The sequence below is a fragment of the Oncorhynchus kisutch genome, linkage group LG7 (genome assembly GCF_002021735.2).
Source record: "Oncorhynchus kisutch isolate 150728-3 linkage group LG7, Okis_V2, whole genome shotgun sequence".
Classification (NCBI taxonomy): Eukaryota; Metazoa; Chordata; class Actinopteri; order Salmoniformes; family Salmonidae; genus Oncorhynchus; species Oncorhynchus kisutch.
In genome coordinates, this window is record NC_034180.2 from 16,031,296 (window position 1) to 16,058,984 (window position 27,689).

General features: G+C 44.1%; 1 protein-coding gene across 21 annotated transcripts in view; it reads left to right on the forward strand.

Annotated features, from left to right (window-relative positions):
- nrxn3a (neurexin 3a) overlaps positions 1-27,689 on the forward strand; it is a 426,603-nt gene that overhangs the window by 99,375 nt on the left and 299,539 nt on the right. For all 21 annotated transcript variants that reach the window (XR_004210558.1, XR_004210560.1, XR_004210563.1 and 18 more), the window contains exons 8-10: positions 19,677-19,970; positions 20,167-20,314; positions 21,458-21,841. Coding sequence is in view for 14 of the 21 variants with exons in the window: in XM_031828538.1 (XP_031684398.1) it covers positions 19,677-19,970; positions 20,167-20,314; positions 21,458-21,841 (826 nt within the window). In the remaining 7 variants the exon portion in view is untranslated. The remainder of the gene's footprint in view (positions 1-19,676; positions 19,971-20,166; positions 20,315-21,457; positions 21,842-27,689) is intronic.

Sequence of the window (27,689 nt, forward strand, 5' to 3'; positions counted from 1 at the left end):
TTTAACATTTGAGTCATTTAGCAGACACTCTTATCCAGAGTGACTTACATTTAGTGCATTCATCTTAAGATAGCTAGGTGAGACAACCACACATCACCACTGTCACATTTGCATTTTAGTCATTTAGTAGAAGTTCTTATCCAGAGCCACTTACAATCAGTGCAATATGTGAGTCTGTGCTTTAAACCAGTGTTTCAAAAATGGCTGGTTAGGACCAAATGGTCCAGTGGGTTACTGTTCAAGCTTGGGTTGAACGTTTGGGAACCGCTATTACAGTACTGTGGGTTCGCTAAAATGTGTTGAATGTCATAGGTTACTTGTAAAGAGAGTTTCTTGCAATGTGTATTATGCTCTGTGGATCCTATGAAATCAGGACTAAATTCAATAAATCCCATCTGGTTTTGAAGAAGGGAGAGATCAGAGCTTTCAGTATCTTCTGGGAGCCATCTGATCCAATTCACAGTGGTTATTCATTTTCACCCGACATCAAATTGTTGCAGGCGCATTTAATTTTGTTTTTCAATTGTTGGTAAATCATTTGATTACGGCTGCGGACGTCAAGCAGTTGCCTGGATGCAGAGGCTCAGGTGAAGTGATGGGATGGGATTCGTTGACTATGCAGCTGGGTTTAAATCTAACAGGAGAGTAGGAAGGAAAGGGACAGTCTGAAAACGGGTCTGTTCCTGCTCAGAGATGTTTTGATTAAGCCAATTTTTTTAACAGTGTCACAGTTTCCCTCTGAGCACACAAACACACACAGTTCCCTGGAGCTGGTGATGTCATCTTTTAGCGCTTGGCTGGAGACGGTTGCTGCAGTGTGGCAGTATGGTCCTCTCTGGAGCTGTTCCCTACTGGTACACACACACACACAAACATACATACACACAAAATACACACTTTCACCCCCTGCCCAAACACATGTTCCCACACCCCCTGCTACCTCCTCACCACCTCTCCATCAGAGCGTCATGTAGCCCAGGAGATCGGGGGAAATGTGTAGCAGTCATATAATCTCCCTTGCCCTACTTCCTGCTCTGTGCCATGCTGGGCAGGTCTGCCCATACTGACCCAATCACCACTGTATCACTGGGGCCACTAACTCACCAACACCATGATGCACGCGTACATGTATGAACACGCATGTACTTACACAAATGTTCACACACTTTCACTGGTCCTAGGGAAGTCATTGTTCCCTCAATGTTGATCTAAATGCATTTAGTCCCTATTCCTTTCATTCCATTTCCTCTCAATACATGGGTCAACGACACACACACACACACACACACACACACGCAAACATGGCGCGGGAGAGAATAGGGGACATTTTATGGGCTCCTGCCCATATGACTGAAAAGAGTGTCTGGACATCAGAACAGCTATCACTAACCTCAGTTTGGACGAGAACTTCTACTTCAATGGGTCGGAGGCAAAATACATGCTGATTAGCCCAAATCTCCAACACTATAGAGGCCGGCGTGGGGAATACCTGACGAGACTATGTCGAAGAGTGGATAAATTACCCCTACACTCCGTTCTATTGGCAAGCGTGCAATCACTGGAGAATAAACCGGATGAGCTCCGTTCGAGACTATCCTGTCAACGTGATCTGAAGAACTGTAATACCCTATGTTTCTGAGTCGTGGCTGAACAAGGATTTGGTAAATATACAGAGCCTTCGCAAAGTATTCAGATCCCTTGACTTTTTCCACCTTTTGTTACGTTACAGCCTTATTCTAAAATGGATTAAAAAAAAAATAATAATCCTCAGCAATCTACAATGACATAGAGAAATCTTTGCACATTTATTAAAAATAAAAACATAAATAGCTTATTTACATAAATATTCAGACCCTTTGCTATGAGACTCGAAATTGAGCTCAGGTGCATCTTGTTTCCATTAATCATCCTTGAGCTGTTTCTACAACTTGATAGGCACACACCTGTCTGTATAAGGTCCCACAGTTGACAGAGCAAAAACCAAGCCATGAGGTTGAAGGAATTGTCCGTAGAGCTCCGAGACGACAGCATTATGTTGAGGATTGAAAGTCCCCAACAACACAGTGGCCTCCACCATTATTAAATGTAAGAAGTTTGGAAGGACAACCATCACTGCAGCACTCCATCAATCAGACCTTAATGTTAGAGTGGCCAGACAGAAGCCTCTCCTCAGAAAAAGGCACATGACAGGTTCGAGGTTCTTGCTCGCCTGAGTTAGAATAACTCATGATAAACTGTAAACCATAGTGTTTACCATCTATTTTTTTCGTAGGTGTCTATTTACCACCAAAAAACGATGCTGGCACTAAGACCGCACTCAACGAGCTGTATAAGTAAACCAGAAAATACTCACCCAGAGGTGGCGCTCCTAGTGGCCGGTGACTTTAATGCAGGAAAACTGAAAACCAACTAGAGGTGAAAAGTCCTCTTTTTAGACCTGCACAAGGCTGGGATGGGCTACAGGACAATAGGCAAGCAGCTTGGTGAGAAGGCAACAACTGTTGGCGCAATTATTAGAAAATGGAAGAGGTTCAAAGATGATGGTCAATCACCCTCGGTCTGGGGCTCCATGCAAGATCTCACCTCGTATCAATGATCAATGATCATGAGGAAGGTGAGGGATCAGCCCAGAATGGCAGGACTTGGTCAATGACCTGAAGAGAGCTGGGACCACAGTCTCAACGAAAACCATTAGTAAAACACTACGTCGTCATGGATTAAAATCCTGCAGCGCACGCAAGGTCCCCCTGCTCAAGCCAGCGCATGTCCAGGACTGTCTGAAGTTTGCCAATGACCATCTGGATGATCCAGAGGAGGAATGGGAGAAGGTCATGTGGTCTGATGAGACAAAATTAGAGCTTTTTGGTCTAAACTACACTCGCCGTGTTTGGCGAGAACACCATCCCAACCGTGAAACATGGAGGCGGAAACATCATTCTTTGGGGATGCTTTTCTGCAAAGGGGACAGGACGACTGCACCGTATTGAGGGGAGGATGGATGGGGCCATGTATCGCAAGATCTTGGCCAACAACCTCCTTCCCTCAGTAAGAGCATTGAAGATGGGTCGTGGCTGGGTCTTACAGCATGACAACGACCCGAAACACACAGCCAGGGCAACTAAGGAGTGGCTCCGTAAGAAGCATCTCAAAGTCCTGGAGTGGCCAAGCCAGTCTCCAGACCTGAACCCAATAGAAAATCTTTGGAGGGAGTTGAAAGTCTGTATTGCCCAGCGACAGCCCCGAAACCTGAAGGATCTGCTGCAACGTGGTCAAGAACTACAGGAAACGTATGATCTCTGTAATTGCAAACAAAGGTTCTACCAAATATTAAGTTCTGCTTTTCTGATGTATCAAATACTTATGTCATGCAATAAAATGCAAATTAATTACTTAAAAATCATACGTGATTACATGTGATTTTCTGGATTTTTGTTTTAGATTCCGTCTCTCACAGTTGAAGTGTACCTATGATAAAAATTACAGACCTCTACATGCTTTGTAAGTAGGAAAACCTTTATCCCTAGCTATATGTGCATATCTACCTCAGTTACCTCGTACCCCTGCACATTGATTCGGTACTGGTATGTAACCAAGTTATCGTTACTCATTGTGTATTTATTCCTTGTGTTATTATTTTTCTATTATTTCCCTTTGTTTCTCTCTGCATCATTGGGAAGGTCCCGTAAGTAAGCATTTCACTGTTAGTCTACTCCTGTTGTTTACGAAGCATGTGACAAATACATTTGATTTGACACACACGCACACACATGCAAACCCGCACGTACACAGAAACACTGCTATCCTCCACACTGCACTCCCTGCCATTAACACTAATTTGCCTGCTGGCGATGCTCTTGTCCGTGCCATCAAACGCTATTATGGATAAATGTTTTGTTACCATGGCATCAGGTAGGCCCCCACGTCTCCCGCTATTGGAAAACACACACACACACACACACACACACACACACACACACACACACACACACACACACACACACACACACACACACACACACACACAGAAGCGTGACTTGGTAGCCGATTATTATGCCTTACATATGTGGACATAATAACAGTCTTTATGCCTCCTTTTTCCTCCATTACACATCTTTGTGCTGTTCCTATAAGAGAAACACTGACGAAGAGACACCTACAGCAGTTCTGTTGAAATAATGTTCAATTCAATCATTGATACTTGTAATGTATTTCTAATCATCATAGAATCATATGTATTTTCATTTCTGAATGACAGTTCAGAAATGATGTTGAATGAATGATGTTATTTCGTAGCATAATATAGTTACTGTTTATTTTGTTATTTCAAATCGTTTATATTGTATTGAGTAAAATGTTTTGTTTTATATTGTCATATTCTAAACTGATAAGTATAATCCAATAAATGAAATATTTTATGAAAAGAGGTAAAACAATGTAGATGTGATTTGATTCTCCATTTTTATATCTGTTACACCTGTTTAACATTTAGTGAAGGTCTATCCGTTTATCAGATTGCCATGTCTGTGTTACCAACAGAGTGGGATATTTACTCTGGAGAAGTTGTCTGATAACCAGTGTGATGTGGAGAAAGGTTGAGTCCTTAGATGACCATGCAGTCACCCTGTATAAACAGCCCCAGGAAAGACGTGTGTGTGTGTGTCTGCCCTCAGATCAGATCGAGTTGAGATTAGCTAGTCTAGCTCTAGCCAGTGGCCTGTGGCTGTCCCCATCCACACTGTCACACTCTTACCCCCTGTCAACAACACACTCCACACATACACACACACACACACACACACACACACACACACACACACACACACACACACACACACACACACACACACACACACACACACACACAAATGCCTCACACCACTAGGTCCACTAGAAGTCTGACATATAGTACATGATATGTACAAATTAGTGGATTTGGCTATTTCAGCCACACCCATTGCTGACAGGTGTGTAGAATTGTGCGCACCGCCATGCAATCCCCATAGACAAACATTGGCTGTAGAATGAACTTACTGAAGAGCTCAGTGACTTTCAAGGTGGCAGCGTCATAGGATGCCACCTATCCAACAAGTCGGTTTGTCAAATTTCTGCTCTTCTTGAGCTGCCCTGGTCAACTGTAAGTGCTGTTATTGTGGAAACGTCTAGGAGCAACAGCAGCTCAGTCAGGAAGTGGTAGGTCACACAAGCTCGCAGAACGGGACCGCTGAACCGCGTAGCTCGTAAAAATCGTCTGTCCTCTGTTGTAACACTCATTACCGAGTTCCAAACTGCCTCTGGAAGCAAGGTCAGGCCAATGCATAGTGCCAACTGTAAAGTATGGTGGAGGAAGAATAATGGTCTGGGGCTGTTTTTCATGGTTCGAGCCAGGCCCCTTAGATCCAGTGAAGGGAAATCTTAAAGTAACAGAATACAATGACATTCTAGACGATTCTTTGCTTCCAACTTTGGAAACAGTTTGGGGAAGGCCCTTTCCTGTTTCAGCATGACAATCCCCTGTGCACAAAGTGAGGTCCATACAGAAATAGTTTGTCGAGATCAGTTTGGAGGAACTTGACTGGCCTGCACAGAGCCCTGACCTCAACCTCATCGAACACCTTTGGGATGAATTGGAACGCAGACAGCGAGCCAGGCCTAATCTCCCAACATCAGTGTCCGACCTCACTAATGCTCTTGTGGCTGAATGGAAGCAAGTCCCCACAGCAATGTTCAAACATCTAGTGGAAACCCTTCCCAGAAGAGTGGAGGATGTTATAGCAGCAAAGGGGGAACCAACTCCATATTAATGCATATGATTTTGGAATGAGATGTTCGACGAGCAGGTGTCCACATACTTTGTCATGCATTGTACAGTTGAAGTCGGAAGTTTACCTACACCTTAGCCAACTACATTTAAACTCAGTTTTTCACAATTCCTGACATTTAATCCTAGTAAAAATTCCCTGTTTTAGGTCAGTTAGGATCACCACTTTATTTTAAGAATGTGAAATGTCAGAATAACAGTAGAGAGAAAGATTTATTTCAGCATTTATTTATTTCATCACATTCCCAGTGGGTTAGTAATTTACATACACTCAATTAGTATTTGATATCATTGCCTTTAAATTGCTAAACTTGGGTCAAACATTTTGGGTGGCCTTCCACAAGCTTACCACAATAAGTTGGGGGTATTTTGCCTCATTCCTTCTGACAGAGTTAGTGTAACTGAGTGAGGTTTGTAGGCCTCCTTGCTCACACACGCTTTTCCAGTTCTGCCCACAAATTGTCTATAGGATTGAGGTCAGGGCTTTGTGATGGCCACTCCAATACCTTGACTTTGTTGTCCTTAAGCCATTTTGACACAACTTTGGAAGTATATGCTTGTGGTCATTGTCCATTTGGAAGACCCATTTGCGACCAAGCTTTAACTTCCTGACTGATGTCTTGAGATGTTGCTTCACTATATCCACAGAATGTTCCATCCTCATGATGCCATCTACTTTGTAAAGTGCCACAGACCCTCCTGCAGCAAAGCACCCCCACAACATGATGCTGCCACCCTCGTGTTTCACGGTTGGGATGGTGTTCTTCGACTTGCAAGCCTCCCCCTTTTTCCTCCAAACATAATAATGGTCATTATGGCCAAACAGTTCTATTTCTGTTTCATCAGATCAGAGGACATTTCTCCAAAAAGTATGATCTTTGTCCCCATGTGCAGTTGCAAACCGTGTCTGGCTTTTTTATGGCGGTTTTGGAGCAGTAGTTTCTTCCTTGCTGAGCGGCCTTTCAGTTTTTGTCAATATAGGACTCGTTTTTACTGTGGATATAGATACTTTTGTACCTGTTTCCTCCAGCATCTTCAAAAGGCCCTTTGCTGTTGTACTGGGATTGATTTGAACATTTCGCACATAAGTATGTTCATCTCTAGGAGACAGACGGCCTCTCCTTCCTGAGCGATATGATGGCTGCGTGGTCCCATGGTGTTTATACTTGCATACTATTGTTTTTACAGATGAACGTGGTACCTTCAGGTGTTTGGAAATTGCTCCCAAGGATGAACCAGACGTACAATTTATTTTCTGAGGTCTTGGTTTATTTATTTGTTATTTTCTCATGATGTCAAGCAAAGAGGCACTGCGTTTGAAATAAGCCTTGAAATACATCCACAGGTACACCTCCAATTGACTCAAATTATTTAAATTAGCCTATCAGAAGCTTCTAAAGCCATGACATCATTTTCTGGATTTTTCCAAGCCGTTTAAAGGCACAGTCAACTTAGTGTATGTAAACTTCTGACCCACTGGAATTATGATACAGTGAATTATAAGTGAAATAATCTGACTGTAAACAATTGTGTCATGCACAAAGTAGATGTCCAAACCGACCTGCCAAAACTATAGTTTGTTAACAAGACATTTGTAAAGTTGTTGAAAAAGGAGTTTTAATGACTGCAGCCTATGTGTATGTAAACTTCCCACTTCAGCTGTTTGTACAGGCCTGTGTGAGAGCATGGTTCTGGAGTATGGAAAGCACCCCACCCTGTGGAATAAAATGCACACTGCAACTGCTGAACATTCACCAGAGAGAGAGAGAGAGAGAGAGAGAGAGAGAGAGAGAGAAAGAGAGAGATCTCTTGGCAGCGACAGCTTGTCTCAGGATCTGGGCACCATTTGGTGTTTTAGAACATCTTGTGTGGTATTTTCTATTTTCTGTTTAACATCAGTCCCTGTTTTTATCCAAACACACACTGTGGGAGGTTGGTATACACCCATAACATGTGGGGGATTGGCATACACCCATAACATGTGGGGGATTGGCATACACCCATAACATGTGGGGGATTGGCATACACCCATAACATGTGGGGGTTGGTATACACCCATAACATGTGGGGGATTGGCATACACCCATAACATGTGGGGGATTGGCATACACCCATAACATGTGGGGGACTGGCATACAACCTCTAGTAGTATTGCTTTTGTAGTCGTGTCGCTAGGTTGTGACCCTAATGGTGTAACAAGGACTCTCACTAACATTACTGACACAGGGTGACACAACCCTCAGTGCCCACCCCCCATCCCACCTCCACACACACACACACTCCAGCTGCCATCCCTACCCTCCAGTCTCAATGTCTATGCAAATCACTCCTCTTATGCCATGGGCTAGCGCCATCCTTGAGCAGTGAGTGGTCTGGTCCCATAGACAGAACACACACACAGTGTTCCCCCATACACACATACATACATACACACACCCAGCATGCCAGGGGTGTGTTGCATCCTTGAGTGGTGTGTGTGTGTTGGTGGTGGTCTGTGCACAGTGGGGACCCGGGGCCATTAATTCCTGGAGAGCGGTGGGCAGGGCCGGCAGGCAGAGATTTATGGGAGAGGCAGACAGCTGTGGATGATTAATGTGTGTGTCACCAAGGGCCCCACTCAGCCCAGACACACACACACACACCAATGCAGGGGCCAGGAGGACGATATGGTGTGTGTGTGATTGTGTTTGAGGGCCAGAGGAGCATGGACTCCTTTTGGAAATATGGAGGCAGTGCCTTAGAATACACACACGTTTGTTTTACTATCCTTGTGAGGACCAAACAATTGATTCCCATTCAAAATCGTAAACCTAAGCCTAAACCTAATCCTTAACCTAACCTTATCCCCTAACCTTAAATTGAACCTTAACTCCTAACCATAACCCTATCCCCTAATTCTAACCCTAACTCTAATTTGAACCCTTACCATAACCCCTAAGCCTAAAATAGCCTTTTTCCTTGTGGGGACCAACTTTTCCTTGTTTTACTATCCTTGTGAGGGCTTCTGACAGTAAAACCGAAAAACACACACTCCCCTCTTAGTAAAGCTGTATGATGAATACTGTGAGGTGTGTGATTCCAATGGCGGTTGTGTTGAATGGGGTTTGGCCTTGGTTATACCCCTGTGTCGTTTCTCACACAGCCAGACAGTGTGTTGATGTCCGTCTCTCTCTCTCTCTGTCAGTCAGTGTGTCTCTCTCTCTTTGAGCGAGTGTCTGGTAGAGGAGATAACAGGCTGATGGAATTCTACTCTCCATATTCAAACACAAGTCATTTTTCATTTCTACATCCACATAGAACACACACACACACACCTTGGTTATACCCTTGTGTCATTTCTCACGCAGCCAGACAGTGTGTTGAAGTCCGTCTCTCTCTGTCAGTTTGTCTCACCCCCCCATCCCACACACACACGGACACATGCTTCTGAATCAGTCGTGTGGGCATACCTACAGTGTGTCACACAGACAATTTTGAATAGACAGAAGCTCAGTCTGTGTTCGTGCCTTCTCATGTCTGTGCAAGAATCAGAGATCACTCACTCACTATCTGTTTGATTCACTTCTAATGCTGTGATTGTGCTGCCCTGATAAAATACCTACCATGCGGTGAGACCAGCAAGATAAGTTACTATGTTTTGTAGATGCCTTGCTAAAAGTGACTTGTCATCTTGTCAAGGTTTTCCCTCCACGAGCTGATCTTTATTTGTATCCAACAGTAATATATATTCAGCATTTTATCAGGAGGCAATTGGAGGAATGGGATTAGTAATGTGTAGCTATTGTACTTGTAAAATCAACTGGTCCCCAAGCGCAGGCTGCCTATTGTACTGCGGCTCAGTTTCAAATGTGCCCGAACAGATTGTCTCGCAGTCATTTCTCTCTGTCAACCTCTGTAATCAGTCATACGGACGGGTCGGATGTTTGAATATGAAAAATGGTTAGAATATGAAAGATGGTAGGGAAGGCTCGGGCGACTGTGTATTATATTGCATAAATCTCACACATTTTGTTGTGCGAGACAGGTGGTATCAAAAGAGAAAGCGGTCTAAGGAGAATACTAAAACAGAGGATCATTGTGTTTTTCATAATACGTAAATACGAATGTCAAAATGTAAAGTAATTGACATTCAGAGAAGTTACCAGGACAGACAGACAGACAGACAGACAGACAGACAGACAGACAGACAGACAGACAGACAGACAGACGGACAGACGGACGGACAGACGGGCAGAAAGAGAGACAGTCAGAGAAAAGAGTGAGAGAGGGAAGTTGAAATGTCACCGGGCACTGCCTGACGCCTCATCACCGGTTCGGCAGGAATTAGCTAGCTGACATTTTACGTAGACGCCCGCCACCACTCCAGATGACAACGTCGCCTGGCGACCAAATTGCAAAGTGTCACTTTGTGTCAGACACGGGGAGACGTCTGAGCGTCTCACGCCTTGTGATGTCTGGAAATTACAGAGAAGCCGGCGGTTGAAACTTGATTTAGATAATGACAAAATGCTTCAGGTCGACGTGACAATGCAGATTAAACGACGGCAAACGACGGTGATAATATCGCAAATAATGATAATCACTGTCCAATCAGTGCCCGGGGGATTTGCAGTGCTCGAGCTGGGGATCTTCAAGGTCGCAGTGAGATGGCCGCGGGTGACAGCTACTGATATCTGACGGAAAGGGATTTAGAGGGAAGCATATGTTGGTTGTTTAAGTCTGGGGACTCCAGGGGACAATTGGACAGCTTTATGTTTTGTTTCTGTCTTCTTGTGTTGTGATTTGTAGCACAGTGTGTGTAATATTTGATGTAGCGTGTGCAATTAAGTTATGGAGTTTGTCTACTGTTTCGCAAACACCCAGCGTCAGAAAATGTAATGACACGGTCATAACCGTGTTATGATGTCATAACAGCTGACCATAACTTGTCACTGTCATGACCCATATATTTACAACTGTTGTGACATATATTGTGTTATTTTATAGCTGGTTATGACACCTACATTAGTGTGTCAACACCCACATTTATTCAAATGTGTTTTTTTTCCCTGACAAGAAGTTTGTTTCTTAAATCATTTGTTGTAAAAAAATATATTTTGCCATGTTTTTTTTTTCAATCATATTTTATACAGTGTCATAGAGCATTTTGACCATCCTGTGTCACTTTACTTGGAGTCAGAAAATACACTTTATGACACTGTCAAGAAGCATTATGACCATCATAATCATATTAGCCAGATAGGCCTCTCACGTACATACCCTATTTTTGACTGATGACTGAATTAAGGGCATCTGGTCCTGCTCCTGAAATATGCTCCTGCAGTCATCCCAGTTATCAGAAACAGAGCATTGGGGTAGGTGCATGTCTGACAATAGCGTGTGCACAATTACAATGATAATTTAATATGGTCAATTTCAGAACATTTTCAAAACATAAACATGCTTTTGACAAAGTAGGCTATGGTGTAAATGCAGTGGTTCCCAAACTTTTTATAGCCCTGTACCCCTTCAAACATTCAACCTCCAGCTGCGTACCCCCTCTAGCACCAGGGTCAGCGCTCTCTCAAGTGTTGTTTTTTGCCATCATTGTAAGCCTGCCACACACACACTATACCATACATTTATTAAACATAAGAATGTGTGTGAGTTTTATTCACAACACGGCTTGTGGGAAGTGACAAAGAGCTCTTATAGGAACAGGGCACAAATAATAATAATCAATAATTTTGCTCTTTATTTCGCCATCTTACATATAAAACCTTATTTGTTCATCGGAAATTGTAACTCACCACAGGTTAATGAGAAGGGTGTGCTTGAAAGGATGCACATAACTCTGCAATGTTGGGTTGTGTTGGAGAGAGTCTCAGTTTTAAATAATTTTCCACACACAGTCTGTGTCTGTATTTAGCTTTCATGCTAGTGAGGGCTGAGAATCCACTCTCACATAGGTACGTGGTTGCAAAGGAAATCAGTGTCTTAACAGCGCGATTTGCCAAGGCAGGATACTCTTGAGTGCAGCCCAATCCAGAAATTTGCCAGTGGCTTCTGACTAAATAAAATGTTCACAGAACCTCTTGTTGCAATATTCGATGAGGTTCTCTTGTTCAGATATCAGTAAGTGGACTGGAGGCAGGGCATGAAAGGGATAACTTTCAGTTTGTGTCATCCGCTTTTGTGTAATTGCGCACCCAACTCATTCAGGTGCTTCACTATATCACATTTGACACTGTCCGTAAGCTTGAGTTCATTTGTACACAAAAAAACTACAATGATGGGGGAAAGACCTGTGTGTTGTCCTTGATAATGCAGAGAGAGAAGAGCTCCAATTTCTTAATCATAGCCTAAATTTTGTCCCGCACATTGAATATAGTTGCAGAGAGTCCCTGTGATCCTAGATTCAGATCATTCAGGTGAGAAAAAACATCACCCAGATAGGCCAGTCGCGTGAGAAACTCGTCATCATGAAAGCGGTCAGACAAGTGAAAATGATGGTCAGTAAAGAAAACTTTAAACTCGTCTCTCAATAAATAAAAAAAAGGTCAATCCTTTGCCCCTTGATAACCAGCACACTTCTTTATGTTCTGTATGTTGGTCACTGCCCATATCGTTGCATTCTGCAGAAAATACACGAGAGTTCAGTGGCCTTGCTTTAACAAAGTTAACCATTTTCACTGTAGTGTCCAAATCGTCTTTCAAGCTGTCAGGCATTCCCTTGGCAGCAAGAGCCTCTCGGTGGACGCTGCAGTGTACCCAAGTGGCGTCGGGAGCAACTGCTTGCACTAGCATTACCACTCCACTATGTCTCTCTGTCATGGCTTTTGCACGATCAGTACAGATACCAACCCATCTTGTCACAAAGCTGTCTAGTACTTAAAAAATATCCTCTCCTGTTGTCCTGGTTTGCAGAAGAGGATGTTAATTGACCCCCCATAAATGTAACAGACATATACCAGGAGCTGTGCCAGGCCCGCCACGTCTGTTGACTCATCCAGCTGTAACACATATAATTCACTGGCTTGTATACAAAGCAGTAATTGTTTCAAAACATGTCACTGATTAGTCGTGAAACGGTGTTGTTTGATGGAGCCATTGCCTGTATAGTTTTTTGGGCCTTTTCCCACAGCATTGTCCCAGCCATATCCGCGGCAGCAGGAAGAATTAAGCCCTCCACAATAGTATGCGGCTTGCCTGTCCTAGCCATATATACTCACCATACAGTATAAGACGCTTCTAGCCCTTCTTATTAATGGTACCTGTTGCTTTTATACATGTCTTACTACTCGAAAGTTGTCTTAATTCTTGCTCAAAAAACTCTGTGGCTTATTTTTCAAATTGGCATGTTTTGTTTCTAAATGTCTGTGCAAGAGTGAAGGTTTCATTCAGTTGTGAGATAGTACTTTTCCACTTATAACACACTGTGGCTGAAGAAAGGCACTACTCCCAATATAAGTGAACCCCAAATCAATGTAGTTCTCATCATATTTGCGCCTCTTCGATGGTCCAACGTCCCTGTCTGTTGTTCGGTGCTTTCCCGGGTAAAGGGGCAGTAGCTCTTCGGCTGCATCAGATTCTCAACTGTCAGTGTCCGCTCTAGCTGGGCTAACAACAAATGTAGAATTACTGATGCTAGCATTGGATGTTCTCGTGGAAGCAGTACAACTTGTGTGGTCGACAGATGCAGGTGTAGTACTGCTTGTAGTATCAGTACCACCAGTAAAGCTGGTATGTGTCTCTATGGATGCGGGCCTTACTTTTTTTTAACCATTTATAAATTTTCGAGCAAACGGAATGAGCAGCAGCTACTTTTGGCTTCATACGGACCGTTAATGGAATTCCTGCGAGAAAGTAACGGTTAATGTGATTGGATATTAATTATTTGACTAGGCTACCTGTATTTGACATTGTGTTGTTATTTCGCTGAACACTACAGTCGTGGCCAGAAGTTTTGAGAATGACACATATACATTTTCACAAAGTCTGCTGCCTCAGTTTGTATGATTGCAATTTCCATATACTCCAGAATGTTATGAAGAGTGATCAGATGAATTGCAATTAATTGCAAAGTCCCTCTTTGCCATGCAAATTAACTGAATCCCCAAAAAACATTTCCACTGCATTTCAGCCCTGCCACAAAAGGACCAGCTGACATCATGTCAGTGATTCTCTCGTTAACACAGGTGTGAGTGTTGACGAGGTCGAGGCTGGAGATCACTCTGTCATGCTGATTGAGTTCGAATACTAGACCGGAAGCTTCAAAAGTAGGGTGGTGCTTGGAATCATTGTTCTTCCTCTGTCAACCATGGTTACCTGCAAGGAAACACGTGCTGTCATCATTGTTTTGCACAAAAAGGGCTTCACAGGCAAGGATATTGCTGCCAGGAAGATTGCACCTAAATCAACTATTTATCGGCTCATCAAGAACTTCAAGGAGAGCGGTTCAATTGTTGTGAAGAAGGCTTCAGGGTGCCCAAGAAAGTCCAGCAAGCTCCAAGACCGTCTCCTAAAGTTGATTCAGCTGCGGGATCGGGGCACCACCAGTACAGAGCTTGCTCAGGAATGTCAGCAGGCAGGTGTGAGTGCATCTGCACGTACAGTGTGGCGAAGACTTTTGGAGGATGGCGTGGTGTCAAGAAGGGCAGCAAAGAAGCCACTTCTCTTCAGGAAAAACATCAGGGCCAGACTGATATTCTGCAAATGGTACAAGGATTGGACTGCTGAGGACTGGGGTAAAGTCATTTTCTCTGATGAATCCCCTTTCCGATTGTTTGGGGCATATGGAAAAAAGCTTGTCCAGAGAAGCCAAGGTGAGCACTACCAATCAGTCCAGTTTCATGCCAACAGTAAAGAATCCTGAGACCATTCATGTGTGTTGTTGCTTGTCAGCCAAGGGAGTGGGCTCACTCACAATGTTGCCTAAGAACACAGCCATGAATAAAGAATTGTACCAACACATCCTCCGAGAGCAACTTCTCCCAACCATCCAGGAACAGTTTGGTGATGAACAATGCCTTTTTCCAGCATAATGGAGCACCTTGCCATAAGGAAAAAGTGATAACAAAGTGGCTCGGGGAACAAAACATTGATATTTTGGGTCCATGGCCAGGAAACTCCCCAGACCTTAATCACATTGAGAACTTGTGGTCAATCCTCAAGAGACAAACAAAAACCCACAAATTCTGACAAACTCCAAGCATTGATTATGCAAGAATGGGCTGCCATCAGTAAGGATGTGGCCCAGAAGTTAATTGACAGCATGCCAGGGTGGATTGTAGAGGTCTTTAAAAAGAAAGGTCAACATTGCAAATATTGACTCTTTGCATCAACTTCATGTAATTGTCAATAAAAGCCTTTGACCCTTATGAAATGCTTGTAATTATACTTCAGTATTCCATAGTAACATCTGACAAAAATATCTAAAGACCACTGAAGCAGCAAACTTTGTGGAAATTAATATTTGTGTCATTCTCAAAACTTTTGGCCACCACTGAAGATGGTTTAATTTTATTTTTGGCCGTGAAACAAGGCTACTGTTTGAAAATGTGAAGAATTTTTTATTTGGCATACCCCCGATGGAGGTATGCCAAATTTTTTATTTGGCATACCCCCGATGGAATTGTGTGTACCCCAGTTTGGGAATAACTGGTGTAATGGAATGTTTTGCCTTGTGTGTAGGTTTTGTGGATTTTGACACAACTGTAGTTGTCATAACCAGCCATAAAATAATGCAGTATATGTCACAACAGGTCTAAATATATGTGTCATGACAGGTTATGAAATATTATGACGCTGGGTGTCAAGTTTCATTATGTCTATTTCATAGAGTTGCCAATTGGCTGCTGCTCATTACTTATTTTTATTTTTTAAAACCTTTATTTAAATAGGCACGTCAGTATTTTCAATGACGGCCAAGGAACAGTGGGTTAACTGCCTTGATCAGGGGCTGAACGACAGATTTTTACCTTGTCAGCTCGGGGATTTGATCTTGCAACCTTCCGGTTACTAGTCCAACGCTCTAACCACTAGGCTACCTGCTGCCCCTTATGTTGCTCCCACCTAAGGCTACATAATTTCTGCCTATGTACAGCAGTGTACCATGAATGTGTCGGCATACAGTATGTTAGCGGGGGAGTTGCATTTTTCATGCTCCTGTCTCATCTGTGTGTGTTTGTTCTCTGACCGGAAACTAATCTCACAACAATGACATTTCACCCCTCTTTCAACTGTCAACCACTGAAACTTTAAACAAGCTACAGTGAATGTGTCATGGCTCCTATCAACTGAGGCTCATGAAGGGAGGGAAAAAAAGGGTTCTTTTTGATTGCATGAGACTAACTGTTTTGCACCAAATATCGCAGTGAGTTTGTGAGATAATGTTGCTACTGAATGAAACTGAAGATGACCATATGACATAGTACCGTCCGGATTTTGCCGTAAAGCCAAATCTGACCTTGGCTCCAACTATCAACTATCAACACCTCCAACTTTAAACAGCTCACTGTTCTTACGGCCTCTTTACGGAGCAACCCAGGTCACGCTCCCTCACCATGGAGATGTGAAGGTTTTCCAACAAACCCCATTCTCAGTGCGTTGATGAATGGCTAAGGCCGAGTTTGTTTTGGGATGAAATCCCGGTCCGGTGGCAGTAACGTATGAGTGCATTAGGAAAGAGAAAATCAGGGGGAAAGGATGGGGGATGTAGAGATCGATAGAATTTCAGGTGTGGAGGACAGCAGATATAAACCTTGCACCAAGGAGGAGGAAACCTTGCACCAAGGAGAGGTCTGTGGGCCTCAACTGAAGATCGATAATGGAGCTCTGCTGGCATATGGGACATTTTATTTAGCTTATTTTACTGGAATATTTCTGTGGGATAAACCCTCCTTGAGATTAATCATTTTATTGCCCAAGACAACAACAGTTATACCCTCTTGGAGTTATTATAGTCCACATTTGGATTACTTACAAAGACCCTGTTGAATGCATATCAGTTCTGTATAACAGGTCCTAGGGATGGAGAAAATATGATATTTTAGAGCAATGTCATGTTACTGTGTTTCTTCGGTCGGATTCATCTCTACATTGAACTGTGTATTGACAGATAAGTCAGAACTTAATATCCACCATACATGCACATCCCTCTGCATCCCACTATCTTTCTATACACTTAATAGACAGACACTATGGTTCTGCCAACTCCTTAGTGAGAGAAACAGTCTGCCTCAGCAGTATTTTACTGTCAGCCCTGGTTAGGAAATGACTGTAGGGACTTTGTCATGTCTGACTGCTTATAAAAACATACTGGGCATTAACTCACAGAAGCACTTCCATAACTTACACAAACTCAATTAGGATGTGGAGGCGTGAGCGGCACAACCACTTATCTTGTGTGTTTACGAGATAGAGGAGCGGAGACTGAATGAGACTGAGCGTCGTAGCCACGGTAATCTGCTCTCTGTCCCTATATGTTCCTCTGGAATGGGGACTGAGGGAGGGCAGCTAATTTGGACCAATTTAAGCTAACGTCGTCACAAAATGGCCACTGTTTACGGTCCTTAGTGTAGCTATTTCTGTTTGTTGACACACACACGCACACTGCTTAGGTTCTACTTAGGCAATCTAACGGTTAAGAGCCATTAGAGACTTAAGGGTCTCTGGTCCAAATCCCTGAGCCAAGTAGGTGAAAAATCTAATTGCTCATGTAAATCGCTCTGGATAAGAGTACTAAATATGATATGTAAATGTTAAGACTGTTTTTAAAAGCATTATTCTAGTTCCTTGGGTGATACTGTACATTAATAACTTTAATAGTCATTATTATTATTATTATTGGAGCTAGCTGCCAATACAGTGTGTGTGTTTTCCTGGTGTTGCTAGGATGTTTGGTGTGTAAAACTGTAACCTCAGTGTGGTTTTGTAAACCTTCCGCCCTAGGAGGATGGTATTCATGATCGCTGGGATAAACCCTCTAGATTCCGGAAAGGATGGAAGCATGGCTGGCTGGCTGGCAGGCAGGCAAGCAGGCAGGGATTTTGACATCTCCGGGCCCTTGACCTCCTTTAGAGAGGGAGGAATAAGAAAGATAATCGCCTGGTCGGTGGGTCGGGTGGTGGGACGGGTCTCCTTCAGGCACCAGAGGGATGAGTTGATTTACTGTCAAATCTGCCGGATTATCAATAATCTCACACAGACCCCGATCTACTCACAGAGAGCTGTGTACTCACTCACGCACCCAGAGAGCGAGAGGTTGTTTGTGTGTGAGCGTGCATGTTCGTTTGTGTGTGTGTGTGTGTGTGTGTGCAAAGGTGTGTTCGCATGTTCATACTTTGCTCAAAGTAGGCTACCCGAGATAAAGAGAAGGGCTTCTGTTCTGCCCAGAGAACTACAAAAAAATGCTTCAATTTTCCACTTGAGCAGATTTCAATTTACACACACATCCCCCTCTGTCTCTCTGTCCTCTGGGTTATTGACAGCATTAAGACTGCTGTGATAAAAGATTGGCCACTTAGTGGAACTCAGGCTTTGTTTTTCTCTGCTAAGGACACTCACTCACAGAATGGCAAGGTTGGCTATAGTGAACTGTCAGTGTTGTCACTGGTGGGTGTACCTCTCTGATGAAGGATCTAATGCCCAAATAGGTTGGTTTGTAGTTTATGAACAAACTTTTTCCTATTTAATTGAACCCTGTTGCCCTCTAAGAGGGACTGGATATTTCTTAAGGGGGTGTGGTGCCTAGAATCATTGTGTTTATGTGTGGCAGACATACTGTGTCTAGGGCCAGAACATTACATCAGCCTCTCAAAGCAGCCAAGGGCAGCCAGCTAGTCAATTCCCCTTTAAAACAGAGCTGGGCCACCACAACTGTGTGTGTGTGTGTGTGTGTGTGTGTGTGTGTGTGTGTGTGTGTGTGTGTGTGTGTGTGTGTGTGTGTACGGGCACTACTGCTCAGCTGTGAAGGTGCGCGCGCTCCTGCGTTCGCGTGTATGTCTCCCACCCTTTTGTGGAGCCATTAGCATTGCTATCAGGACGAGCAGACCCTGATGCATATGTCAGACCACTGAGAGTCAATTACCTCAGCCAGAGACAGCCATTGTGTTTGTGTGTGTGCCCTGGCCTATTGGTATTTAATACAGATATATTAATATAGCCGACTGACTGATCAACATGAACTTTACCTGGCAATTTTGGAGAGACCACACCACCCCGAAAGTCTGACATTAACAAACTGTTATCTTTGAGTGTTTTATTATACACTGACTGTACAAAACATTAGGAACACCTTCCTAATATTGAGTTGCACCCCCTTTAGCCCTCAGAACAGCCTCAATTCGTCGGGACATGGACTCTACAAGGTCTAGAAGCGTTCCATAGGGATGCCCATGTTGACTCCGATGAATCCCACGGTTGTGTCAAGTTGGTGGACCATTCTTGACACACACGGGAAACTGCAGCAGCTTTGCAGTTCTTCACTCAAACCGGCACCTACTACCATACCCCACTCAAAGGCACTTAAAACTTTTGTCTAGCCCATTCACCCTCTGAATGGCACACACACACAATTCATGTCTCAAGGCTTAAAAATACTTCTTTAACCTTGTCTCCTGGATAGCTTTCACCTGGGTCCACCTGGTCAGTCCATTTCATGGAAAGAGTTCTTAGTGTTTTTAATGTTTTGTACACTCAGTGTATATTTGTTTAAATCCGTTAATGATAATGTGGTATTTTTTATATTTTTTACAGTGAAGGTAATGATGAAGACTGGATACAGAGGTTGATGTTAAAAGGTTTGCAATAACTTACTTGACCATTCCTTGAAAATGACCACAACCTCTGTCTCCCTTCTACCAATCTCTCCGTCCAGGTGGTCTACAAGAACAACGATATCCGTCTGGAGCTCTCCCGTCTGGCCCGCATCGTAGACCCTAAGATGAAGATCCAGGGGGACGTGGTCTTCAAGTGTGAGAACGTGGCCACCCTGGACCCTATCTCCTTCGAGACCCCCGAGGCCTACATCAGCCTGCCCAAGTGGAACACCAAGAGAATGGGCTCCATCTCCTTTGACTTCAGGACCTCGGAACCCAACGGACTCATCCTGTTCACCCACGGCAAGCCCCAGGAACGCAAGGAGGCCCAACGCAGCCAGAAGAACACCAAGGTAAGCCAATGAATGATGAATGGATCAAACAAACAATTTACTTTAGCCTTTAGGTAAAGCTATGTCTAAAACTGTAAATAATCCAAGTAAGAAACAAAACATCTGCGTTCAAGGATCTTGGATGTATTTATCCTGTTTTGTAAAGATATGTGTTGTACCCCTATGATGAACTAAACACCTTGACGATCTCCCTCAGGTCGACTTCTTTGCGGTGGAGCTCCTGGATGGCAGTCTATACCTACTGTTAGACATGGGCTCTGGGACCATCAAGGTCAAAGCCACCCAGAACAAGGTCAACGACGGGGCCTGGTATCACGTGGACATACAGAGGGATGGGCGTTCAGGTGAGTCCTCTTTACCCTCCTCTCCCACTCTCTACTCCCCTATCCCCATTTCTCTATCACTACCTTCTCTCACTCTCTCTGAGTGTGTGTGTGTGCCTGTGTGTGTGTGTTGTTGTATTGATGTGAGTGCAGCGTATCACTCTCTGCCCAGTGCTGGGCCTGTGAGGGTCTCATAGGGCAGACAGGCTGTTAGACAAGGCTGGGATGGAATGGCCAGGTGACTCACTGCAGCACATATTACTGCAATTGATCTACCACTGCCGCCATACACACATGGGCACACACACATGGCTGCACACATACACGCACACACAGACGAACACAGAAGCACGTATGCGCACTGTTCAAGCTCTCCCATCGCACTCTGGATCTGAGTTAAGGACACACAGAGAGGCCACACACACTCTGCTGCTTGGCTTGAGACAGAAGCAGAGATAAGCCTGCCATACAGCAGTGTCTGCGTTGTCACTGTCTCTCCGTTCTCTCTCCCTCTCTTGTTCTATCCCTCTCTCCCTCTCTCCCGGAGGTATACTATAGTTACAAAGCTCATATATCGTCCCTAAGCTGTGAGACTCTATTTGACAGCGAGAGCATCAGGGAACCCTGTGCCCTGTATCAATACCTTACACAGACAGTGGATTAACCGATACGTTATGCTATGCTCAACATCTTCAGCATCTCAAAGGCTGTCAGCCGTCAAAACTCTACCATCATTGTGGATGAGTGTGGAAAAGTAAAGATACGCTGGCCTAGTAAAGCGAGGTGACAGCTACTGTAGCTAGCATAGTAACCTTTTTGAAAATACTGTATTTATTGAGCACACAGATTCCAATTGGGCCCACATAGGCTAGAACAGGGGTATTCATTTCTGACCCTATGAGGTCCGGAGACTGCTGGTTTTCTCTTCTACCAGATAATTAGTTGCACCCACCTGGTGTCCCAGGTCGAAATCAGTCCCTGACGAGAGGGGGAAAATGCATTGGAACTGGCATTGAGATCCAGATTTGAGTTTGAGGAGGCTAGTTTGGAAACCCCTGCCCTACTGTGCATGGGATCACTGTCTTATCTTACAATGATAGACATACAACGTAAAAATGTTCTATTTAATTCTGTGGTTTAAAGCCATCTCCTCACCCTCTCCAGGCACCATCTCAGTCAACAGCCGGCGCACCCCGTTCACAGCCAGCGGTGAGAGTGAGATCCTTGACCTGGAAGGAGACATGTACCTGGGGGGTCTACCCTCGGACCGTGCCAACCTCATTCTGCCCACCGAGCTGTGGACCGCCATGCTCAACTATGGCTACGTGGGCTGCGTGCGCGACCTCTTCATCGACGGGCGCAGTAAGGACATCCGACAGATCGCTGAGGCTCAGAACGGCGCAGGCATCAAGCCGTCGTGCAACAAGGTGGTGGGGAAACAGTGCGAGAGCTACCCGTGTAAGAACAGAGGCGTCTGTAAGGAGGGATGGAACCGGTTTATATGTGATTGTACCGGCACGGGGTACTGGTCACGCACCTGCGAGAGAGGTAGGTGGAAGCGATTGATTTGTGTGTTTTTCATGCGTGCTTGTGGGTGTGTGTTCTGACTGTGTACAGTGCATTTGTAAGTATTCAGACCCCTTGACTTTTTCTTTTTTGTTACGTTACATACATAAAAAACTTAAATATTACATTTACATAAGTATTCACACCATTTACTCAGTACTTTGTTGAAGCATCTTTGACAGCGATCTTTGATCGGGTTCAAGTCCGGACTCAAAGACATTCAGAGACTTATCCCGAAGCCACTCCTGCGTTGTCTTGGCTGTGTGCTCAGGGTCGTTTGAAGCTGAACCTTCATCCCAGTCTGAGGTCCTGTGCGTTCTGTAGCAGATTTACATCAAGGATATCTCTGTATGTTGCTCTGTTCATCTTTGCCTCGATCCTGACTAGTCTCCCAGTCTATGCCGCTGAAAAACATCCTCACAGCATGATGCTGCAACTACCATGCTTCACCGTAGGGATGGTGCCAGGTTTCCTCCAGACGTGACGCTTGGCATTCAAGCCAAAGACTTCAATCTTGGTTTCATCAGACCAGAGAATCTTGTGCTTTTTTTACTGAGGGTTGGCTTCCGTCTTGCCGCTCCACCATAAAGGCCTGATTGGTGGAGTGCTGCAGAGATGGATGTCCTTCTGGAGGGTTCTCCCATCTCCACAGTGGATCTCTGGAGCTCGTCAGAGTGATCATCAGGTTCTTGGTCACCTCCCTGTCCAAGGCCGTTCCTCCCCGATTGCTCAGTTTGACTGGGCAGCCAGCTCTAGAAGAGCCTTGGTGGTTCCAAACCTCTTCTATTTCAGATTGATGGAGTCCACTGTGTTCTTGGGGACCTTCATTGCTACAGACATTTTTTGGTACCCTTCCCCAGATCTGTGCCTCGACACAATGCTGTCTCGGAGCTCTATTGACAATTTCTTCGACCTCAATGGCTTGGTTTTTGCTCTGACATGCGCTGTCAACTGTGGGACCTTATATTGACAGATGTGTGCCAAATCATGTCCAATTAATTGAGTTTACCACAGGTAGACTCCAATCAAGTTGTAGAAACACCTCAAGGATGATCAATGGAAACAGGGTGCACCTGAGCTCAATTTCGAGTCTCATAGCAAAGGGTCTGAATACTTATATAAATAAGGTATTTCAGTTTTTTCTTTAATATATGTGCAAAACATGTGCTCTGTCATTATGGGGTATTGTGTGTAGATTGATTCGTGTAGATTGATTTTATTTTAGAATAAGGCTTTAATGTAACAAAATTTGGAAAAAGGGAAGGGGTCTGAATACTTTCCGAATGCACTCTATGTGCGTGTGTGTGTTTTTCTTGATTTGTTGTGTGGATTTGATTGACATTTACGCTATTTAGCAGACACTCTAATACAGAACGACTTACAGGAGCAATTAGGGTTAAGTGCCTTAAGTGCCCAAAGTGCTTAAAGGCACATTGGCAGATTTTTCAGTTAGTCCGCTCATTTACTGTTTTCTTCCTGTGAAATGGTTTATTAAAACATTAGTGGGCCTTTGGCAGTGGGCCTTTGTCCGTGCGCCACATGTCAGAGGGAGGTTAAGGCTCTAGAGGAGGTTGTGGTGATGGCTGTATTGTTGACACTGTTGAAAGATTAATGTGGTTTCTGCCCTTTTCCTGTGAACTTTACTCTGCCCAAGGCAATCCGGTTTTAAAGTTTCATGACCAGTTTCCAAATTGCATCGCCCCCCCATTTTCCTTATTTTATTGTCAGGACTTGAGGGTGTTGCATGTGTTTCAATACAATGTTCCATCTCTTTCTCGCTCTCACCTTTATCAACTCCTATAGTTACTTGCTGTGTCAAGTCTCTGACCTCTCTGTCTCTCTTTCTCCCAATCACACAATCACAGCCAGAGGTTATACAGTACAAACCCATTGCTGGAGATAATATACCACAGTAATTCACTATACTGTAAACCTACTGCTTATTAATGGAAACATATACTTATCGATCCCCTCCACCCCCTCCCCCCCCCTCCCTCCTTTTATGTCCCGCCGTTAGAGACACATATTGTAATCAGGCCATCTTTGGCGCTATTCTTAGGGTCAACCCGCAAAGACCTGCACTTGTGAGGGAAAAACACTTATTGCAAACACCAGCGAAAGGGTTGGAATTACAGCTGTGTGGCCATATCGATATTAATCATGGAATCTATTCATCTAACGTGAAAGGTTCCGGGGTCTGTGGAACTGCCTGTTTACAAGGTCACCTGTATATGACACCTCTGAAAACGCACAGGATCAGTAGGTTTCTTTAAGTATGTGCTCGTATTGCAGTACAATAGATCAGTGAAATGTATTCGGTACGGATCCATTCTGCATGGCCAACACTGAGAAATGAGAGGAGATGTCTGATGGATTGCTGTGCGAGGGGTATGTCTTTTAGAGGCATGTCTTTTTAGACCTTAGTTTACACAATCTTGTGCAATATAAGCTGCTTTGAAGTATGTCGTTGGAATTCGCTTTTCTCCCGTAATGTTTTGGCACGGAACAAAGCACTCTGGTAATAAAGTCGAAGACAAGAGCATTTTGCTTCACTAATTTGATTAGAACAGAATGCATGACATGAAGGTACATTCCTCCACTTCGATTATCTTTGTTGTGCGCGTGTGTGTGTGTGTGTGTGTGTGTGTGTGTGTGTGTGTGTGTGTGTGTGTGTGTGTGTGTGTGTGTGAGATATCAGTGTGTGTGTTCAGTGTTGATGTTATGAATGGTTATGGGTAGGCAGAGGCCAGACAGGCGATAGCAGTGCCTGTGCTAGGGCTTTATGTCACAGCCGGCTGGCTACAGCCTTGGAGTTAATGGCTGTTGACTCAGGCACTGTAAAGGTCACCGAACCCAGGCCCTGGGAGAGAGAGGCCATGGCCAGGACCCCATGGCTCCACAACAGCATCACAGTGCCATACACACAGCCAAGCACACACATTGACGCACATGGACACATGCTCCTACGCGCGCGCACACACACACACACACACACACACACACATATGGACTCACGCATTCATACACATGCACACACACACTCTTCTCCCCCAGTTTGTCAGATAGCGATAGTGATGTATGTTATTACTCATGCATGGAGAAGTCCTGGGGTTAGAGAAAAGTCTCTTATTTCAATGGGTTTCAACAGATTCCAGGAGATTTCCTATGGATTGATCAAAAGCATGCCTGAAAACCAATTAATGCATTTGACAAATTATTCCAGACGCTTTTACCATATCTAATAACGGCTTGGAGATAACATCTTTATCCAGCTCCGTTCCACTATTCATCCTCCAGTTTCAGTTTAATCTCATTTTGACTTTGGAGGAAAACTTTGTGTGTGAGAGAGAGAGGGAGAGGGGTGGGAGGAAAAGAGAGGCAGAGAGAGAGAGGGAAAGCGAGAGAGAGGTCAATCAGATATGAAAGCTAACTGTTCACCTCTAATCAGTGTGTAAGGGATATTGGTCTATTGAAATACGAACATAAAGAAATGAGAAATGCAGGGAGGTCTGTATGAGTCAGTTTATTAACATAATATTATTTTCAGTCATTTCAGGTTAGAAACAATATTGAAATACTCTGTCTTTTCTCTCCTTAGCTGTCCAGTGAGTACTCTCCCTTTTCTAGTAATACATGTCTTAATTGTAAATTATGCAATGTAACTTGTTTACTGAAGCTTCCATTGTCATGACAGCATGCACACACACTTACGTACACACACACATCCCTCCACTCCACAGGGCTACCATTTGTCCGATGGTTATCAGATCGGACAGAGGTTATGACACCTCAAGGTCCGACTGAAGTAATGACCCCTGCCACAGCTTCCTGTTTCCTGTTTTGTCAAATCGTTGGCTACACCAGGGTGAGGGATATGCTGACCAGCAGGCTGACACGTTCTCAGTTTACACAAAATATGTTTGTTGTTTTTCATTGTATTATCTCCCATATGTATTTTTCTCTATAAACCTCTCTCTACCAAAACATTCTACTTAGCACTGTCCTTTTCCTAACAGCTAACAACCATGTCACTGCATAGAAGGCCTACCTGAAGGCTGACCAAACTTCTTAACTGTAGTTACTCTTACCCAAAATCTCAGGGTTTAGATAGACTTTCAAGGTCTGAATATTCTGGGTTATTTTGCTTGATAAAAAAAAAAAAAAAACGACCAACAGAGTGTTGTGTCTATGCTTTTAAAGTATCTTGGTTCTGGTTAGTTTATAGAGGATCATGTATCTCTGACGGATCCTGCAGTTTGACCAAAAATATATACACAACTTGCAGCAATTTCAACGATTTTACTGAGTTACAGTTCATATAAGGAAATCAGTCAATTGAAATAAATAAATTAGGCCCTAATCTATGGATTTCACATGACTGGGCAGGGGTGCAGCCACCCACTGGAGAGCCAGGCCCAGCCAATCAGAATTAGTTTTTCCCCTGCAAAAGGGCTTTATTACAGACAGAAATAATCCTCAGTAGGGCCTCCTGAGTGGCACAGTGGTCTAAGGCACTGCATCGCAGTGCTAGCTGTGCCACTAGAGAGGCTCTGTCGCAGCCGGCCGTGACCGGGAGACCCATGGGGCGGCGCACAATTGGCCCAGCGCCGTCCGGGTTAGGGGAGGGATGTCCTTGTCCCATCGCGCACTAGCGACTCCTGTGGTGGGCTTGGCACAGTGCACGCTGACATGGTCGCCAGGTGTGCAGTGTTTCCTCCGACACATTGTTGCGGCTGGCTTCCGGGTTAAGCGGGCATTGTGTCAAGAAGCAGTGCGGCTTGGTTGGGTTGTGTTTCGGAGGACCCACGGCTCTCGACCTTTGCCTCTCCCGAGTCCGTACGGGAGTTGCAGCTTTGAGACAAGACTGTAAGTACCAATTGGATACCACGAAATTGGAGAGAAAAATGGGTTAAAAAAATCATTAATTAATGCTCCTCGGTGTCATCAGCTATCTGGTTGGCTAGTTTCAGATGATCCAGCAGGTGAAGAAGCCGGATGTGGAGGTCCTGGGCTGGCGTGGTTACATGTGGTCTCTGGTTGGACGTACAGCCAAATTCTCTAAAATGACATTGAAGGCGGCTTATAGTAGAGAAATTAACATTAAAATATCTGGCAACAACTCTGGTGGACATTCCTGCAGACAGCATGCCAATTACATACTCCCTCAAAACTTGAGACATCTGTGGAAATGTGTTGTGTGACAAAACTGCACATTTTAGAGTGGCCAGTTAATTTCCCCAGCACAAGGTGCACATGTGGAATGATCATGCTGTTTAGTCAGCTTCTTGATATGCCACAACTGTCAGGTGGCTGGATTATCTTGACAAAGGAGAAATGCTCACTAACAGGGATGTAAACAAATTTGTGCACAAATTTTTTTGTGCGTATGGAAAAGGTGTTTATATTTTTGTTCAGTAAACAAAAAGCTGTTCTTAAAAAAGACTGAGTTGGGGCTTCATCCGCCACTGTTCTCCCGAGTTAGAAGAGAGAATGTCCACTGCAGAGGTGACAAAGAGAAGAGGGCAAATATTTGAATAAATTGATTTGGTTTGAGTTGAGGTAAAGTGATGACTGCGGTTGAGTTGAAATTGCATCTAACGTTCAAGACTGTTCTCTCTCTGACTTTATTTCTCTCTCTTTTGCTCTTTCCCACCATCTCCGCCTCTTTCTCCGTATTTCTGTTGCTCCATCTTGCTCTTCAACTCTCTTTCTCTCCATCTCGTTCTGTGTCTCTATGCCTTTTTCTATCTCTCACTCGCTCTCTCTGTTTCTCTCTCTGCTTCGTCTGTTCATCCCCTCAGCTCTGTTTCAGTGACTAGAGCAGGCTAGT